The following is a 20,321-nucleotide window of genomic DNA, read 5'->3' as shown; positions in this document are numbered from 1 at the left end:
CCACAGAGTCCCTTCACTGGGCAATGTCTGATGCAATTGGAAGAATATTTTCTATGACATATAAGCGTTGAACTTCGTTTTCTATCCCAGCACATGATTTAACCTGTCACAGATATTTGCATCGTTGTGTTGTCAATAAATGAGCCAATCCAAAAGCCAATCACCACCCTTAGCTTACATGTTAATGACCACCCTCCTGATGACGATGATGATGATGATGATGATGACTGATGGTGGAGGGCTAAATAGCAAGGTCATCAGCACCCTTGCATTAATGATATACTGAAGGACATGGTGAAAATCTTTGGAAAAAGGTAAAAAAAAAACAGAAAACCACATTTCATCCCTCCACAAGAATTTCAAGGTAATCCTAATAAAGTGAGATTCAAAAAAGCCTTTAATACAATTCCAACCAGGCACAGCACAATAACTAATAGATAATATCATAGATAAAATACCTGTAAAGACACAGTTAAAAAAGGGATAGATAACTCTGTGACTGGATGGCTACTTACAAATAATAAGTGACACAGCCACTCTGTTAAACATTAAAATCTCATCCCCCCACCCCCCAATATTTTGGGAAGAATTCCGGACACCACACAAAATCTCAAAACATGAACAACACTTGCCTTGTTATCAGTTAAAATAGAGGGCAGATCCTGTGGGAGACCCAGTTCAACCATCAGGTTGTCATGTAAAACACACTCAGTTAAAATATGACATATTGACAGCTGTTTCTCGCATTTCTGACATAATGGGGCCTCCTCCTGATGTAAGAGGAAGCCATGTATCAATGGGCAATGTCCCACTCTAAGCAGTGTAAGGACTACTTCTTCAGACTTTCATGAGCGGAAGGAGGTAAACCATGGTTGCACTGAAGTTTATTATTCCTCACTTCCAGCCACTGAATCTCCCACCAACACATGGTCCTTCTGGTCACAAATGAAGTGACAGCCTGCAGGGTGACTGAACATCTAGCAGGGCGAGGAAGGAAGCAAACCTCCTTGACAGCCACATCAGTGAGTTCATTTCCCTGCCCCTGCCGCACCTCCGTTGCAATAATTCTACCACAGCACTGTCAGACTGAAACCTTGAGTCAGTCTGTGAATTGTACTCAGACTGCTTTAGTGGAAGTGTAAATCTTCAAGAAGGAACGATATTTAGACTGCCACAAATGTTCAAACCAGTTTACATTGTTCTGTACAGTAATGACTTAGTTCAAAAATCTACTTTATTAACATTTCTGTAAAATATAGAATGAAAAAAAAATCTTCATCATAAAGCAGAAACATATTACATGAAATGATAACTGGCTCTGACAGAAATAACCATAAGTGGGGCAACGAAATGAGCGTAGCATAGCATTCTTGCAGTGGAAAACAAAATTCAAGGATAAGAAAATAGAATTCTGATTGTATTAATGCAGGGAATGGCAATGGCAAACTCAAGCCATAATGACTACACAGAGATCATTATCCCAACCAGTAGGGGAAGCATTAAGAATATGATAAAGTTGTTCAGTCCAAAGTTTACTCTGGGAGTTCACATCCCAAAGAACAGCTGAGACGCTGATGACTGTATTTCAGAAGATTCTGAGTGCAGGAAACAGATAATGTTATGGATCTTTAAGGTCTGTAAGTCTAGACTGCAGTTGCATGTGTATTTTTAGCATGAGTGTCTCCATTATGGCCTGTGGGGGCAAAAATTACTGAACATATAGTGTCCTAACAACTGGACTGGCTGACGTGCACCACCTGAATGACCTGATTTCATACTTCTTAACTTTCATCAACAGGACAAACTGAATGTCATGCCAAGTTAGCAGGTCTGTCACAACTCAAGCAGCTCATCAATGATAAATGTAACAGGGGCAGTTTCCTTAGAGACCTTATCCCTTCAACTGGTTCGCCCATTCTCGGTCCCATTTTCTTGAATCTCACATAATAAAGCATCCTATATGATCCTTTAAAGAATTTACAAAAAGCTGTTGAATCCGAGACGTGCACAGTTTGAGAACTTTTCTTACAATCGTGCCAAGTCTTGTCAATAAGCAAAACACCAAATTTACAGAAATGAAATATTCTTACCACTAAATAATCCATTGCTACATAAGAGGAAATGTCACATCGATGATGGCAGCAAGTAGCTATAAATATACTACGAAACTTCATAGAAATATCTTCAGATGTCATTGTCATACATCTCAAAGCCATATCTGAGAACAGGAAATAGAAAACATATATATGTCATTGAACAAAGTTTTTCAATGTGCATTAAAACTTGGGAGAGATGCTATAATTATCACAACTACACAAACTAATGTATTTGCAAACTACACATTACAAAGATTGTAGGAACCTAGAAAACGTCAATACACATACCTGTAGCAGCACCACATAGGTGCTTGCTGAGTGCAACTAGATGCTGGTGTTCTTTTAGCAACTCTATTTCATCAAGGTTGAGATCACCAATGTCAGCTTTCACTCTTCTTACAACACAGTCTCTTTTAGAGCTTAGGCGTCCATCAAATTTATGACGATACGCAGATCGTTCAATAAGTAAAAAAGAAGACTGTGGTACTTCAGCAGTTATTTCTCCAAGCCAATATGTCAGCATACCTGTTTACCAATAAACAATTAATGTTCATCAGGATTTCTCAAAGAACTTTTCATTGATTTTGGCTAGAGTGCTAGAGCATAAAAAGCAGATTACTGAACGCATATTCACAGCTACATAGAATTTCAAAACTATGTTTCCTCTTCTGGTAAATCTTTCACTGAATGCATGCATTTTACAAACACCAGATTTCAACAAAAAACAGGTGTTAGTTCTATCCAAGATTTTTATGTTGTCTGCAGTTTGAAACTAACTGTAGTTTTGGATTTAGCAATAGGATTGGATTTAGCAATAGGAATGAGTCACAGAATTACCCTTGTTGGACTAACAAGGAAGTACCAGGAGATGTTTGTGGATTAAATGTCTCTTTAACACCGATGTTATTAGAGATGGGTGACAAATTTGGATAGCACAAGACTTAAGCATGAAATTATCAATGACCCTTTTGAAAGAATGATACTGGCATTTTCCTGAAGTAATCTGAAGAAACTGTGAAAAACAAATCTCAAGTGTCAGATTGGGATTTGAACCCTCCCTCTTTCAGAATACATATCCAGTGGCTTAACCACTGTGCCCCCTCTTGGCCAGTGCAATACAGTTGTGTATGCTACAGTCCGGCTGCATGACTGCCCACGTATCAGCTGTATCCAGCAGTGAACTTGGGCACCTACCAGCCTGCTCCTGGGCACATGATCTGGAATAGCCTGGGACAGATGGTAGGTACAGTCATATGGCGTGAATGACTGAGAAACCCCAAAGCACAACTTCAGCCATCTGAATTAGAAAGCTGTTTTCTATCCTTCACACCCGCAGGCACATGTGCGTGCTGGAATATCATGAGAGAAGGGAGGGGGTGAAACCCAGTGCTGGCGCATAGCCTACTCCTCACTCCTCTCAAACAGCACCAAGTGGCCTGCTGAGCTTAATGTTCCCATCTGACAAATAGATCATCATCAACAGTGTTGCATGCTCTCACTCCTTGAGACACTGCAGAGAGGCTTGGAATTGAATCTAGGACACTGGCACCAAAATTGGCAATCAGGGACTTGACACCACCACCCTCCTGCCCCCTCCGCCATGAAGGTAAGCGGAAAACTACCAAAAGCGTTTGGCTTACCCAGATGGTCACCCATCCAAGCACCGGCAATGCTCAACGGTGCTTACGTTTGGTGATTTGATGGGAACCGGGGTATCCATCACGGCAAGGCCATTGATGATGGTAGGTGAAGGAATGAATATCAAAAGACTTATATACACACATAACATGGAACAAACAAGCAAAGATGCTTAATAAATTAAAAAAAAAATACAATAAAGCTGCAGGGAATGAAATTAATACTTTTAAAATCTTGAGGACTGATCCTCACATACACTATGTGATCAAAAGTATCCAGACTTCCCCAAAAACATATGTTTTTCACATTAGGTGCCACCTACTGCCAGGTGCTCCATATCAGCGAACTCGGTAGTTATTAGACATTGTGAGAGAGCAGAATGGGGTGCTCCACGGAACTCATAGACTTCAAACGTGGTCAGATGACGAACTCAGGTGGGTGATGGCCTGGTGTACACCTTTTCTGATTAACATCTCTCCAGCAGTTTGTACTTTAAGCTTTTTAAGTGGGAATGACTCACATGGGTGACTAATCAGTGCATGCATAGCATAGTTTGTGTTTGTTGCCTTGTTGTTCTTGATGATGATGATGATGTTGATGAGACAAACGAGAGAGTGTAACCCATTGTTAACATATAGCCTATTCCTCACAAATAGTACCAAGGACACTGCAGAGATTAACATCCCCATTCAGTGGATGCATCACAATCAACAGTGTCTCATGCCCTCATTCCACAGCATGCTGTGAACAGGTTTTGAATTTAACACAAGTGTTTGGTGTATAGTCTGTTGATCAGAAACTGTACATCACAACCTATCCTCCACTTCTTGGACAAACACTGACACTGAATATTTATTCACCACAAGGACTCGTACTACGTACCTCCAAGTCGAGCACCACAACACAAGTGTAAATTAGGAATATTCTCTATGCAGGCAGGTATTTAATCCATTAGATGGTGATATGTAACAGCATGGTACAAGGTTGTAAAGGTACACATGACTTCAGATCATTTGGGGATCTGAGGTCATTCAGTTACTTATAGAGTGTTTCAACACATATGTATTTCTGCCACTACCACTTCTGACCTATCAGAATTCCTAAGGATTCAAATAATACGAAACAACATACACAATCATGTTTTACTGCTCCTATGCATTTTATTTCAACTATCTGCACCATCTGTGAGAGAATAATACATTGCCCAATCACATTAATTTGATCATCTGTCAAAAGCCTGAACATAAGAGAAGCCATGCTGACTCCAATACTGTAGCCTGCTGTGCTAGGTTTCTTGGTTGAAGATATGTGGCGCAAAAGGCCTGATCTAGGTGATCCCACAGATTCTCAATTGTGTTTCAATCCAGGGAGTTTGGTGGCCAGAGGAGTACAGTAAACTCATCCTGATGCTCTTCGAACCATGCATGTACACTGCAAGCTGTGTGACACGTTGCATTGTCCTGATGGTAGATGCCATTGTCCCGAATGAAAACGAACAGCATTTAGAGGTGGACACTGGCCCCAAACATAGGTGCAGACTTGTGTTGATCCATTGTGCCATCCAGAATAATGATCCCAGGGAATGCCACAAAAACATTCTCCAGACTAAAACACTCTCTCCTCCAGCCTGAACCCTTTGCTTTCAGATGTTTCACACCATACACACCAATGGCCTTCTGTCCAATGGAGCATAAAATGTGATTCATCCAAAAACGCCACCTGTCACCACTCGGTGGATGTCCAGTAGCAGCACTGGTGTGCAAATTCCATCCTTCATTACTGACAGACAGTATTCAACATCAGTGCAAGAAACAGGTGCCCGCTCTGAAGGTCCATATGCAGCAACATTCGCTCAACGGTCATTGAGGAGACACTGTTGGTAGCCTCTTGATTTATCTGGGTGTTCAGTTGCTCAATAGTTGCATATCTAATCAACCATACACATCTCCACAATCATCGTTCACCCCTGTCATTTATGGCCCACAGTGCACCACAATTGTCTTGGCACCAGTTTTGGATAGCACCATTTTGCCACACCTGGTAATCACCATTTTCCCATGCCAGTATATTTTTACAACAGCAGCATGCAACTAGTTTACAAACTTAGCCATTTCGGGAATGCTTCCACCCCCGCACAAAAGACATTCAATGATCATGCCCTTTACGACATCATGTAAATCACATTGTTTTTTTGCATTACAATGATGACTGCACATTTTGGTGCATGGCGGACCCGTCCCCCGAACTATATATGTCCTCCTCTGCTAGTGCTGCCTGCACATTCATGTCAAACATAGGCACTGTCACATTAATGTGATGGAGCGTGTAGAACAGCAAAACTAGCCCATGTATTTGTAAAATACTTAAAGCAGGACATGTTACTTTACCTTCACTTTTTCAAAAAGCAGCTATTGCCAAAAAAATATTTCAATTTAACTCAAAGCGGACTAGTCTACACACAAAAATGTTTAGAATTAACTAACATATGGAATCTGGATATTAACTCCTAAGCAAGGGAACAAGAATGAAAAAGAATACTTTTGTGTTTTCTGGGGACATGTATTTCAAATATAGCAAATGAAGTAATGGTAGTCACTCACCTCTTCCAGCACCAAATTCGAGGAAACAGGTATCCGCGTGAATACTATTGAACTTCTCAATGAGTGACAAAAGTGAAGACACTTGTGATAGCTGTCTCTTTGAATTAACTCCATCCGCTTGTGTTTCAATCTCCTTTTGCAAGCGAGGATGTACTGATGATCGTTCAGTAACAGAGGGAATGATACCTGAAAGTTCAATACATATACATTTTTTTTATAGAAATTAATTCAACATGTTTACTTTAGCCTGTGGGCTCGGACAACCAACAATACAAGAATAAAACTAACGTCTCTTTCACTAGATCTGAGAAATAAAAAAAAAAATTACATGTGAAAAACGGAATGAGTAAAGACAAATACTCAGCATAGAGTGGCCTGAAGAGAAAGAGAGAGAGAGAGAGAGAGAGAGAGAGAGAGAGAGAGAGAGAGAGAGAGAGAGTTATTATTATATTGAGTTTGTATACAGATTCAGCAAAATATAATTATTTATTCACGTCTGGCTCAGCACTCCTTCTTTCTAAAATATTGCTGAGAATTTATTTTCTCATTTCTTCCAGTCACCATCCAACAAATGTGATATCCAATTTTCACAAAGTTTCCTTGTAGTTTATTCTTGGTATAAAATGTCACACACTTTTTCTTTTGATATCCTTCTGATACTAGTAATTTTATATACATTTTATCATCAGTAGTTCAATACCATAAAATGCAGTTTCTTGACCTTCTTATCTGTCAGTGCAGAGAGAAGTACAGCCATATTTGAATTCAGCCACTCATTTCTTAGTTGACGATATGAGAACATACTCTTTATAAATGTTTACGAATTCGGATGGCTCTTGGATACAGACTCCTCGACTTTTTATTCATTAAAGGATTCACAAACATTTCTATGTATGATTAACTGTGATTATAATGAACAACAGATGTAGCATTGCCTAGTGCAATGGGAAGTTTTGTGGCTTATCAACATGTTATTTTCGTTGTAATGCTATTCACAGGAGATAATACCTTTTCCTTGGTACAGCAGTGGTTTCGGCACTTTAAGATTTACATAACATTTTCAAAATAGTGTCCCCAATCTACTGTATTTACTCGAATCTAAGCCGCACTCGAATCTAAGCCGCACCTGAAATTTGAGACTTGAAATTCAAGGGGAGAGAAAAGTTTTAGGCCGCACCTCCAAATCGAGACAAAGTTGGTCTATTGTAATATGACACACAATTTAGGTAGAATAAATGACGATACAGCTACAGTAATTTGGTTCGAGTCGTGAGCTTAGCAATTAAGCTTTACCAGGTAGCCATTGCTATGCGTCAGGCGTGCTTCATCTGGTTTGAATCGGTTGCTTATTTTTCTTTGATCTGATCAGTGCCGTTCTCTTTTGTTATAGGTGTTTACATCACTCTAGGTTGAAAATGCATTATTGTACTGTGTCATGCATTGTTTGTCGCATTCTGATAATAAGTGTTTACGACCTGTCGCTGCTCGCGGCATGGCTTGCTTTTGTGCACGCTACCGCCGCTTAAAAAAAAAAAAAAAAAAAGAGAGAGAGAGAGAGAGAGGAATTGTCTCATTAGCAAAACAATGGCAAGAAACTGCTATTTGTTGTTACTTACACTGCTGCTTTCTTTGATAATGATCAACAAGAACCAAATAATAGACTGCGTATGATAGATGTTCTGAATAAGAGTTTAACTGAAAGTTTTCTCTGTTTCAAAATCTTTGCAGACGCCTCTTTTGTACATTACATTCTGCACAGAAATTAGAGTCATCTTAGATTTAAAAATCTAATCAATTGCCGTGCTTCATTTCTGATTGTATCACTATTAGGCATAAGAATAATACGAATATAAACATGACATGATATGTATATTCTTCCGCATTTGCTGCTGTCTCACACTAGTTTCGTAGGTTATTAGGCAGACAGGATTTAAATGAGATAGCAGCAAACACGAAAGAATACATGGCAAAATGTTTATATTTGTATTATTCTTATGTTGAAGAGAATACTGCATGTGATTCGCAATTCATAAAAGTTCCTATTAGCAACCATCTCTTCTCACAGGTATGAAAAAATTCAGAATGTAGAGTTCGCCATATTGACAAACATCCCAAATAGTCTTGCCAGTCGGATTTTCGTAGTACATTGAAATGCTGCTGCTACATTCGAAGATGAACAACACGGAATTTGTATTTACTTCGTTGGATAATGTATGAAAATGTAGTGGTCAAAACTCGGGGCGGAGAAAAAAGCTCGTCTTACACTTTTTTTTTTAATTTATTTACTGACGCAGAGGTTTTGGCGCCAGTATTTATATTTGTGCCTGCAAAGCATGCCTGTGTAGCGCTACATATATTCAATGGCAGAAGTTAGTTGTGGCGGCACCTACCAACATTTTTCAGAACTTCCGCTTACTTTGCGCTCGATTCTAAGCTTAGATTCGAGTAAATATGGTATTCTCTGTCCCTTCCTTGCACAGCCCTTACTGAAGTGCAGGAAATGGCCATTCCAACAAGCTGTCACATTGAATCTGGTGTCTATTTCCATCACAAACTGAACATGGCTACAGTATATCAGTCCCACATACATCCCTAATTTGCACAGGGACACCAGTTCTTACTGCTGCACAACTTAATACAACCGTAGTTTACCAGTTGTCATCAAAGAAGATCTGTCACAGCATGCTGTGGCCACAGTTAGTTTTACAATTGCATAGTGGTTGTAACAGACTCTGAAGAACACAGCCTTGCTATACCCATAAGTGTGTTCATCACCACGTCATTTATGGACCCAAATGAAACAATCGAAAAGAGAGGTTGACAAGATCTTCACTACAGGCATTGAGATCTTCTCAAACACCATCGAGTGCATAAAATACAGCACAACATCTGTTTCATAACATTACAAAATCCGCAATCCAGTTGGCATTGCTGCACAATAAGGTCTCAACATGGGGAGACAAGGGTCATCTTCATTCAGTCCTAGGCTATTAAAGCGTTAGTTGTGTGGGACAATTTGAGGTTTGTTTTTGGAGATTTCCCACATTCATCTCGACAAATGCCAGCCTGGATTACACTTTGCTCAAACAATCCGAAATATAAGTTTCAAAATGCATTTTATAAATCTTTAATGCCACTCAACTTTAAAAGTTAGATGGCATGAAAATAATGCAATAAATTCATTAACACAACCAGCTGAGACTTTTGTCATCTATAAGGTAGATGGCATGAAAATAATGCAATAAATTCATTAACACAACCAGCTGAGACTTTTGCCATCTATAACAACCTGTTACAGATGACATCAAAGTTAAATATGTGTTTTTACAGTTTGTTTCCTATCACTCCACTTTGAGGGGTATTAATCAGTGACATTTTTGTTGATTATTTTTGTTAATAACCAACACCCTCATCCTCACAACAGGTAGGTCCTCTTAATCCTGGGGTCCGAGTGACCTACCCTTCCTTTTTTAACTGTCTCCAACTTACCCTTTTCTCTTCCCTGAATAAGGAACTATTAGTTTTGAGAATTACAATAGTTTCACATATTTTTATATGTGCTTATTGGCAGTACTGAAATTTTACCTTCTGAAGGATTTTCAGTAAATTATTAGTAACAATTGTAATATTATATCCACAAAACAGATCATCCCATCAGTCTATAGCGTCCATCGATAAACATCGACTGAGCTATATACATGTTTGGTTGCATACATAATTAAACAGTGGGAGGCAATTTAATTTGACACTTCATTAATAAACCAAAAGAGTTATATGATGAGAATGGCATTTTGTGCTGGTGAATGTACATACAATTCACATGGTGCTCACACAAATAAAGCACATCAACTAAATTAAATTTCATAGTTAACTTACATGTATAATAAGATTAGCTTTGTTTTTCCAGGCCTCTAATATTTTGGTGCTTGGCAATAAATATATTTTACAATTTCTTACAGTATTAGGAACTTCAGTTATTTTAACCCTACAGGAGTCCCATGTGGACTGACAATCCATATCATATGAATGTATTCTTTCCTTTTCTTTTCACCTCTTCAGACCCAGGAATTACATGAACAGAGTACCTTCCATTGCCAGTACATTAATCTTCTCTTTTTTTTTTTTTTTTTTTTTTTTAGAGCAGCACTGATGAATTGGTCAAGAATTGTGGACCAATAGTCCCACGTGAGCAGTGGCATTACATGTAATTTGCAGTGTTGCCATTAGGAGAAACAGTAAAAGAGAAGCCATTGTAGCCTATTATACTTTATTCTCAAGGGGTTTCTTATTACTGCGGTGCTAACTTCTGTTAGTTCCACTGTTTTGTTAGGGACAGGTCAGTTAATTATTCTATTTACATATTTTTATGGTCTGGAACTGCCAATTGAATTCGTGAAGCTAAGTAAGCAACCAGTAGGTTCAAATCTGCCTTCAAAAATCTTTTATTCTTGTGCCATTTATTGCTAAGAAAGGAAAAAAGGTTGAACTTGGATCGAGTCACTACCATGATGACAAACATGGGGTCGTGGGTTCGATTCCCGGCTGAGGTGGGTATTTACCCTACCTGGGGACTGAGTGTTTGTGTTGTCTTCAACATCATCATCATCATCATCATCATCATCATCATCCGTGACTGTGGTTCAATTGGACTGTGTAAAAATTGGAGCATGTCAAAATTGAGACTTTGTAAGGCCACTGATGACTGCACAGTTGATTGCCATACAAACCAAGTATCATCACCATGATGACAATGTTGATGAAGAGATGGACAAAGCAGAAATGATAATTCTGTGCAACATGACGAAAGGAGGGGTAGATACGTGTGACACTTGTGTGCTCTTACAACTGCTCAAGACACACTTGCTGTTTACCTATTGTCATATTTTATTCCCTACTGAATGCTGGAGGTAGCAGTTCTTTAGTAATCCATCCTGCTAACAAACCAGACAGCTGCACTAGATGAAGAGATTTTCTACACCTGTTGTCTTGTCAGCTTGTTTCAGAACAAGTGGAAGTTCACACTGCCATTGAAATTTAAACATAGTAAATTATATCTTCACATATACTTAGTTGATTTTTACTTATAAATCTGCACTTATCTCCATGCAGACTGACAGCCCACAGCAACTACTAATCATACAAATCATGACACGAACTGCAGGATTAATTTCTTTGAGTAACACTTATCTGGATAACAAGGTTAAACTAAAAAGGAACCTCTCTCACACCAGTAACTAAAGCAATTTTGTTGTGTGTACTGCGACCTTCATTATTTTATAGGCTAACAAGTATGTAACCCATCTTTCCCCTAGCTCTGAAGGTGTAGACCATGCTTCCTGTATTCCCACCTCCCAAAGCATCAACTGGGGCAACTCAAAACATGAACTCTCCCTGAAGTCTACACCAACCCTCTCAGTTCCCAGTTTACTTTCTGTACAGCTTTGTTAAGTCAAGGCTGATCATGTCCCCCAAGAACCTCGATGAAGCTCACATTTGAGTGCACAGTTAATGCTCCAAGTGTGTCCAGATCAATCCTGATGCTATACCTCATATTTACGGCCATGTTGGTAACTGTTCCTCCAGCTATCTGTGCCTGATCCTCCACATTCAAATCCCTAGTTAATGTCTTAAGGTACTCTATTGCCTATAAAAGGCTCGCACTTGGTTTCACAATACTTCTGACCTGGAAACTTGATACTAGCTTTTCCTACTCTGCAACTGTTGCCCTACACCACTCCCATGACAGCTACCTAGAAGCAAGATTTTCCTTTTTCTGTCTGATTTTATTTCTGTTCTAGCCAAAAAATAAATAAATCAAAAATAAAATACCAGTCTGCTGTGGCCTGTTTTCATCTTCTGTTGTATTCACTATAAACCAACCTGTTGCCCATGAAATGAGAGTTGACACTAGTCTGTACAGAAGAAAAATGCCATTTTGCACGAACTACAAATGACCATACTATCTAAAGCAGCAAATGACCCTAGTATCTAAAACTATTGACATTTTGATCAGTTTTCTGTCATGTATAAATACAGGAGCTGTACAATCATAGATGAAATACCTGTGCACACTGTTTCTATTTTAGAAATTAACTGCACTAAAGCCAGATCATCAATGGTACACAAAGTTGATCCATGGATCTCGTCATCTGTTGAACTTCCTCTGTTCAGTCCATGAGTTATATAGACGGGATCTTTCTTGTTGGCATTACATTTTCTTAGATGTTTTTTTAAATGGCGAACATAGCAGGTGCTGCAAAAAGTAGAAATAAAAAAAAATTTAAATGTGATATCCATGTAGGCTAATGAGCTGCATAAAAGTGTTTTATTAAACAGACAGCAGAAAAATTACACTGCCAGAAAAAAATGCAACATGCTCAAGGACAAGGTCATTTTAATGACAAGTGGGGTGACAGTTAGTTCATCATTGTAGGAGTATGTGATAACAAATTCAGACAAAATAAAACACACGTCACGGTAAATGGATACCAAACAGCCATCTCAATACACAGTGTACAACAACCCCCCACACACCCACCCACCCACCCACCCACTCACTCACCCACCCCACCTCTAGCAGCAATGCTCTTAGGGTGCCAAACAGAATCCTGGGACAGATTGTCCCTAGCATTTTGCACATTTTGTTGCAATTTGTAATTGGTTCTAGCAAGCTCTGCAGAATGAGGAAGTTCCCATTTCATCATGTTTAAGTTTTCAATCGGCGAGAGATCTGGTGATATTGATGGCCTGGGCAGTTGCGTTTCACAAACAGCACATTGCGTCACAGTGGCCATATGTAGATGTACATTGTCCTACTGAAAATGCACATCACCTTTCTGTCGAAGAAATGGCAGTAGCAAAGGGATAACAGTCTGTCCAATATAGTGCGCTGGTGACTTTACCCTGCAGAAACAGCAAATTCGATTGTCTGTTGTAACTGATGGCCCCCAGACACCATGAAGCCTGGGATGGGACCTATGTGTTGTGGGCGAATCCACTCTGGAATAGGTAGCTCACCAGGCCCATGCCATACAAATTTATGTCCATCACTCACATACAAATACATATAACCTAATCACTGAAGACAAGAGAGTCACTCCACTTCCCAGTCAACTCTTGTCATGACACGAGAGTATTCATGCTTGGGAGTGCTGCAGTGTCAGTGTCAGCCTGGTCAGAGGCACATGTGGTCTTAATCCTACTGCAACCAGGTGGTTCCCAATGACATAGCAGGTGCAACATGCAGCCAGTGTTTGTCCCAGGAAAATGTTAGGTCAGCCACCACTGTTCACAAATTGTGTCAGTCTCGATGTGCGTCTGTACTATGCAGATGTCCAGAACCTGGTCTACAGGTGTGGTAATGCCCCACAGACCATTGTTGTAGGCAGGAATGTGCCACCAACACAATGTGCACAAAATGTGTAGCATTCTGTTGATATGTCCACCCAGCTTATTGCCGGCTCACAATGTGACCCTGTTCAAGTAGACGAAGCTGTTCAACAGGAGTACATATTCATGACTCGCTGATCATTCAAAGTGCCGCCGCGCAATTACACACATCCTCTACGTGCGGCGCTGTCTGCCAGCCATGCAGCAGCTGCGCCACGTAAGCGGCCAGCCGAGCAGCGGCCGCTAGACTGAGACTCAGTGCTTATTCGAACGCTAACGTGTACACATGTCAACTTACTCTGTGACTTATATGTGTTGTTGTGTGGTTCCTAAATATATGTGTTAAACTTGAAGTTCTAACAATTGGTGACGAGGTAGTGGATTTTTCCTTTTCACCGTTGACTCACAGGGTTCCATGGCTACTGTCGAGCAACTCTTGCAAAATCTCCTTGAACAGCAAACGCTTCTAACAGCGGCGATTCGTGATTTCGTCACGGCGTCAAATGCGGGGCGTTTCTCGTCGTTGGCTGTACCTCCTTTTCCTCCTTACGACGAGACGGCGGAAGACTGGTTTGATTATGAAAAACATCTTCGGCAGCAATTCTTGGCATTTCATGTCACGGACGAACAACCATATAAGTCTCTGTTCCTTTCCTGGATTTCACCTCAAATGTATCGGTTGTTGTCGCAATTGGCTCCTTTGAAGGATCCTGCGTCTTTGTCCTTTGCTGAAATGTGCTCACTTCTGTCTGTCTATTTTCAAAAGCAAACGCATGTGGTAGCCTCTCGTGTTGCCTTTTATCGTTGTCAAAAACAACCAAATCAATCCTATCGCGCTTGGGCTGCTGAACTTCACGGCCTCAGTCGAAAGTGTCAATTTGTTACTGACGTTCACAAAGAATCCCATGCCGATTCCATGGTACGGGATGCTATTATCCGGCCGGCGCCCGACAAAGAAGTTCGGCAACGTGCCCTTCAGTTGGCGAATCCGACTCTAGATAAAGTTCTCTCCATTACGCAGTCTTTTGAAATTTCTCGCGCCACTGGGGCGCAAATAGAAGCGTGGGGTGATGTCGGGGAAATACAACCTCTGTGCGCTGTTGACGACGCGTGCGGCGCGTTCCCGCCGGCCGACGTGGCCGCAGTGCGCTCCCACGCGCAGCCTCGGCCTAGCCGTAAACAACCCACTAAGAAACTGCAGCAAAATCCCTGGCAACTTCCTTCATGTCCGCGGTGTTTTACGAAACATTCACGCGAGGATTGTCCCCAACGTTGGGCTGTGTGTCACAATTGCAAAAAGAAAGGTCATGTGTCTTCCGTTTGTAAATCCGACCGCATACATGATGTTCATGAACATGACGCTGATTCTGATTCTGTGTTGTCTGTCAATTGCACTTCTTCCCTTTCAGGGAAGTTATTCCTCACTGTCCAAATCCTTGGTCGAGATGTTCGCATGCAAGTGGATACCGGTTCTGCTGCCACTATAATTAATTCTCAGACGTATCTTCAGCTGGGTTCTCCACTCCTGTCCCCTGTCACTCGGCAATTGCGGACGTACAATAAACAGAAGATTTCTCTCTTGGGACAGTTTAATGCTGAGGTATCTTACAAATCCGTCGTTCGCACTGTTCCCATATTTGTGGTCGACCAGAGCAATGCAGAAAATCTTTTTGGTTTCGATGCCTTTCGCGTTTTTCGGTTCTCCATAGATGACTGTCAATATTGTCTCTGACACTATTCCTTATGCTCAACTGGATTCCTTGTCGACGACATTTTCGTCCCTTTTTTCTCCTGGGTTAGGCCATGCAAACGGCTTTGAAGCTCATTTCACGCTCAAACCCACTGCTCGGTCTAAGTTTTTTCGGGCTCGGCCCATTCCTGTGGCCCTTCGTGATCGGGTAAAACGGGAGTTGGATCGTCTTACTACTTCAGGGGTCTTGCTTCCTGGCACTTCCAGTGAGTGGTCCTCTCCTGTCGTTGTAGTTGCTAAGCCCAATGGTGATATTCGTCTCTGTGGCGATTTCAAAGCCACTGTAAATGCTCAATGCCTCATCGACACTTACCCTATGCCCCGTCCTGAAGAACTGTTCACTAAACTCGCTGGAGAACAGTATTTTTCTAAAATTGACCTGTCAGAAGCTTATCATCAACTTCCTCTCGACGCTGCTTCCCGGCAGTTTCTGGTCCTTAACACGCCTTTCGGCCTCTACCAAAACCAACGCTTGCCATTCGGGGTTGCTAGCGCCCCTGCTCTCTTTCAGCGATTCTTGGAACAATTATTGCTCCCTGTCCCTGGGCATATCAATTACATGGACGACATTGTTGTCACTGGCTCCACCACTGAAGAACATCTTCAAAATCTCCGCACACTTTTTAATGTCTTACAGACTGCCGGTCTTAAGTGTAATCTTCAGAAATCACAATTTTTTCAGGCCTCTATAACGTACTTGGGGTTTCAACTCTCTCGGGATGGTATTCGTCCGCTTCAACAAACTGTCGCTGCGATCGATGCCCTTCCTCACCCTACATCTGTTAAGGAACTGCAGGACTTCTTGGGGAAAATAGCATACAATCACAAGTTTTTACCGTCTGCGGCGTCGGTGGCTCAGCCGTTGCATCGCCTGTTGCATAAAAACGTGCCTTTTCACTGGTCCGCGTCATGTGACGTGGCTTTCCAGAAATTAAAAGACTATGCTGAAACAGGCCCCGTGCCTGGCTACTTATCGACCTGGCCAACATCTTGTTCTTGCCACAGACGCCTCTCAATACGGGGTTGGGGCAGTCCTTGCGCACCGTTTTTCTGACGGTTCGGAACAACCCATTGCTTATGCATCCAAAACGCTCACGGATGCCCAACAAAAGTATTCTCAAATTGAGAAAGAAGCTTTGGCCATCATTTATGCTCTTCATAAGTTTGGCGTTTTTCTCTATGGCTCAAAATTTCATCTTGTTACGGATCACAAACCACTTGTTTCCTTGTTTCATCCATCAACGTCACTTCCCGACAAGGCTGCACACTGCCTCCAGCATTGGGCTCTTTACTTGTCCCGTTTCAATTATGAGATTCATTTCCGGCCAACGGCTCAACATGCGAATGCTGATGCTTTGTCTCGCCTTCCCATGGGTCCTGATCAGGCATTCGATAGGGACGAACTTTTGTGTTTCCACCTGGATGTTGCCAAGCAGCGGGTTGTGGACGGGTTCCCCATCACTGGGGACAGGCTGGCGGCTGCTACGGGTTCTGACCCTACCCTCTCCCGGGTTTTACGCTGTATTCAGAAGGGTTGGCCAGATCGCCCATCCGCTAAGACTTCTGATCCGTTGCGGAACTACTAAACTTTGCGCTACCGCCTCACGGCTAGGGATGGTGTTATCCTCCTCTCCACTGACAATGCTTCGCCGCGTGTTGTGGTCCCTGCGTCTTTGCGTGCTTCGGTCTTGCGCCTCCTTCACCAGGGGCACTGGGGTGTGTCTCGCACAAAATCTCTGGCGTGCCGTCATGTGTACTGGCCTGGCATCGACTCTGAAATAGCACACATGGTTGCTGCCTGCGGCCCTTGTGCGTCACAGGCCGCTGCCTCGAAGTCATCTTTGTCACCGTGGCCTCCGCCTGAGAAGCCCTGGGAGCGCATTCATGCTGATTTTGTGGGACCCTTTTTAGGTACTTATTGGCTCCTCGTAATTGACGCCTACTCTAACTTTCCTTTCATTGTCCGTTGCACGTCACCTACCACCGCGGCAACTACCAGTGCTCTCACCCGCATTTTTTCTTTGGAAGGCCTCCCCTCTACTCTTGTTACTGATAATGGTCCGCAATTTGCCTCTTCCGACTTTGCGGATTTTTATGCTCGTCACGGCGTTACGCATGTCACGGCCCTGCCGTTCCATCCACAATCCAACGGTGAGGCTGAACGACTGGTCCGCACATTTAAGGCTCAGATGCGGAAACTTCTGACTTCTCCTACAGGACTCTATACTGATGTGTTCTTTATTTATGAGACTTTGTGCTGTTCTAAACTTCATTTAGTGTTACTGTGGCTATCTTCATGTGGAAGTGGAATAAAACTTTGTTTGTGTTACTTTTGACATGATATCTGTACAACATTACAACAACTGCAACCCTTAAGTACGCACAAATTATACCCTGGTGCCACTGAACACAATCCTTGAGGGTGCTGAATTTGTTCTGGCCATGTATGTGTACAGTACAACTTCTAGCATACAAACTGCTTGCAGTCAATTTATCAGCAATCAAAAGTAATTAGTATCCCACACATTCAACAAAACAAGAATGACAATAGTGATTTTATTTGATCTGATTTATTCATCTGTAGACAATTAACAATGCACAAGTGCCATCAGAACATGTACAATAATTGTACTTCTCATAAGTAGAAGTAGAGTATGTAGAAATGTCTCTAGAAATGTAATTGATAAACTTTGCTATGTTAATAAACTGATAGGAATATTTTGTTATTGAAGAACGAGACTTATTTGACAGACATTGCTCCCCGTACAGCCGAAGGAAAGCCCCTACAAACTGGTTGCTACAAAGGAAATGAATTGTAAAGTGCAAAAAAAAGGTTGCAGTAAAGTGCTGATAGTTTATGTGGGCATGTTTTAAGTCCTATTTCAAGAAAATTAAATGATACTAAAAATCGATGTCTTCAAAGTACAGTGCTGGAAAAGCAAGCAGATCTTTATAAAGCATTATAGTCCAAATTAGTAGTCTCAGAACAATGAAGAAGCAGAAGGAGAGAGGGGGGGAGGGGGGGAGGAGGGGGGGGGGGCAGAGAAAGAGAGAGGGATTAGAATATGACCTGGAATCCTGAAATAGATGGACCATAATGATGATTCTGTGTATCTAATCTGTTAACCTTTTGTAAAAAGGAGTGACCTGCCATGTTTTTGAGTTGCATGGGACCACTTATACTGCAAGAGATTTTCGATAAATATGAACAAGGGAAGGAGCTAATTCCATGATGTATTCAATGTGAAATCTAACTGGAATTCCATAAGGGCCCGGTGTCTTGTTCATTTTAAGTAGTAATTACTGTTTTTCAATATTGGGCATGCTTTTATCAATGGCATTTTTTGAGAGCCTGTGCAGTGGTCCAAGATTGGTATGGTAGTATCTTCTTGCATGAATACATTTTTAAAACTTCTGCTTTCTCTCTGTTGTCATCAGTTTCACCACCAGATCCATGGGAGATTGAATGGGAGGTGTGGACCCATTCATTGACTTTGCTTATGACAGATCTTCTTAAGGTTCTGCCCAGATGTGAAAGTGAAAATTATTGTAGGCTTTTTGCATGGGCCTTCTTTCAGATGCCCAATTCACTATTAACTTTCCTATCTTAGTTTCCCTTCCATTTCTTTGCATATATCACTCCTATAAATATCATCAACAGAGTAAAACAAGAATAACAAATACTTTTACAGTCTAAACTGATGCATTTCTGCTGCTTATGATTATCACATACAGTCAATTGTAATCTCAAATTTACAAAATCTGAGAACCATCAGCTATTTTTGCAGTGACTAGCAGCATACAGATGTAACAAAAATGATAGTCCAACCATTGATTCACAGACTCCCAACAATAAGGCATAAAAGAGTAAACATATGACTCTTCCTACCACAGAATATATTAAGTAAAACCTTCTGAATATTAGTAGTTCAACATCTATTGAGGTGTGTATGAATATTTTATTTAGCACTTTTGACAAAGTTGTCATTTTTAGTTTGTTATAATGTCCAAATTTTCTTGAAATGCTTTTTAAACATTCAAGTGTTGCTCTAATCTCAGTTGTAGCAATGTTACATTATAAGTTAACCAATGATCCATGAAACAATAAAGCAAAAGCTGATTCTCCACTGTTGCTAATACCACTGGTGCCACCATCAAAGGACAACCACTGTAGCACACATCATGAACAGTGTGAAACAAGAGTCTAACTGTGTTAGCTCAGGACATAGAAATAGCAAAACCATATGCATGTTTGGCGTTTGGCGATTTTTCTTTTATAAAGAGTGGCACATTGTCAGAAGAAAGTACATGTTCCAGGTTTCCTGTTGGTACAGTTCTGCTGTAGTACTGATAACAGGTGCATCACAAGTGGCGACTGAGATGCCACAGCAACTGTAATCACACTCCAGAGTGAAGTACGTGGTACAGTATGATTCTTGTGGGCAAAACACCTAAATTGCACGCAGATTCACCCATGAGATTCTGGCAGCATATGGCCCAAACACAATGCCTCATCCAGCTGTAGTGAAATTGTGCCAATAATTTGACCAAGACCTCATAGATGTGGCTGATATTGATCAGGAAGTCCAGATCTCACACCATGTGATTTCTATCTTTTTGGTAAGCTGAAAAACAGCTGGCAAGAACTGATTTTCCTATAACGAGGATGTTCACACAACATTTTTCAAACAGCTCCATGATCAAGGAGCAGACGTCTATCATCGAGACATGGTAGATTGTTAGGCTGTTGTTTATGGAGACTTCATGGCTATGTTGAAAAACAGTGTAATGTAGCATTCAATGAAAGTTACTTCACCTACCATAGTCATTTGTAACTTACTTTTCAAA

At 41.1% G+C, this 20,321-nt stretch overlaps 1 protein-coding gene across 5 annotated transcripts in view; it reads right to left on the bottom strand.

The window, feature by feature from the left end:
* LOC124721852 (tRNA:m(4)X modification enzyme TRM13 homolog) overlaps positions 1-20,321 on the bottom strand; it is a 146,061-nt gene that overhangs the window by 5,174 nt on the left and 120,566 nt on the right. For all 5 annotated transcript variants that reach the window (XM_047246986.1, XM_047246985.1, XM_047246984.1 and 2 more), the window contains 4 exons: positions 12,397-12,587; positions 6,335-6,520; positions 2,385-2,621; positions 2,091-2,218 (listed from right to left, as the gene is read on the bottom strand). In XM_047246986.1, the coding sequence (XP_047102942.1) occupies positions 2,091-2,218; positions 2,385-2,621; positions 6,335-6,520; positions 12,397-12,587 (742 nt within the window). The remainder of the gene's footprint in view (positions 1-2,090; positions 2,219-2,384; positions 2,622-6,334; positions 6,521-12,396; positions 12,588-20,321) is intronic.

This window comes from Schistocerca piceifrons, chromosome X, assembly GCF_021461385.2.
Source record: "Schistocerca piceifrons isolate TAMUIC-IGC-003096 chromosome X, iqSchPice1.1, whole genome shotgun sequence".
NCBI classification, from domain to species: domain Eukaryota; kingdom Metazoa; phylum Arthropoda; class Insecta; order Orthoptera; family Acrididae; genus Schistocerca; species Schistocerca piceifrons.
The sequence above is the reverse complement of the archived record's forward strand: the minus strand, read 5'-3'. Positions and strand labels throughout refer to the sequence as shown.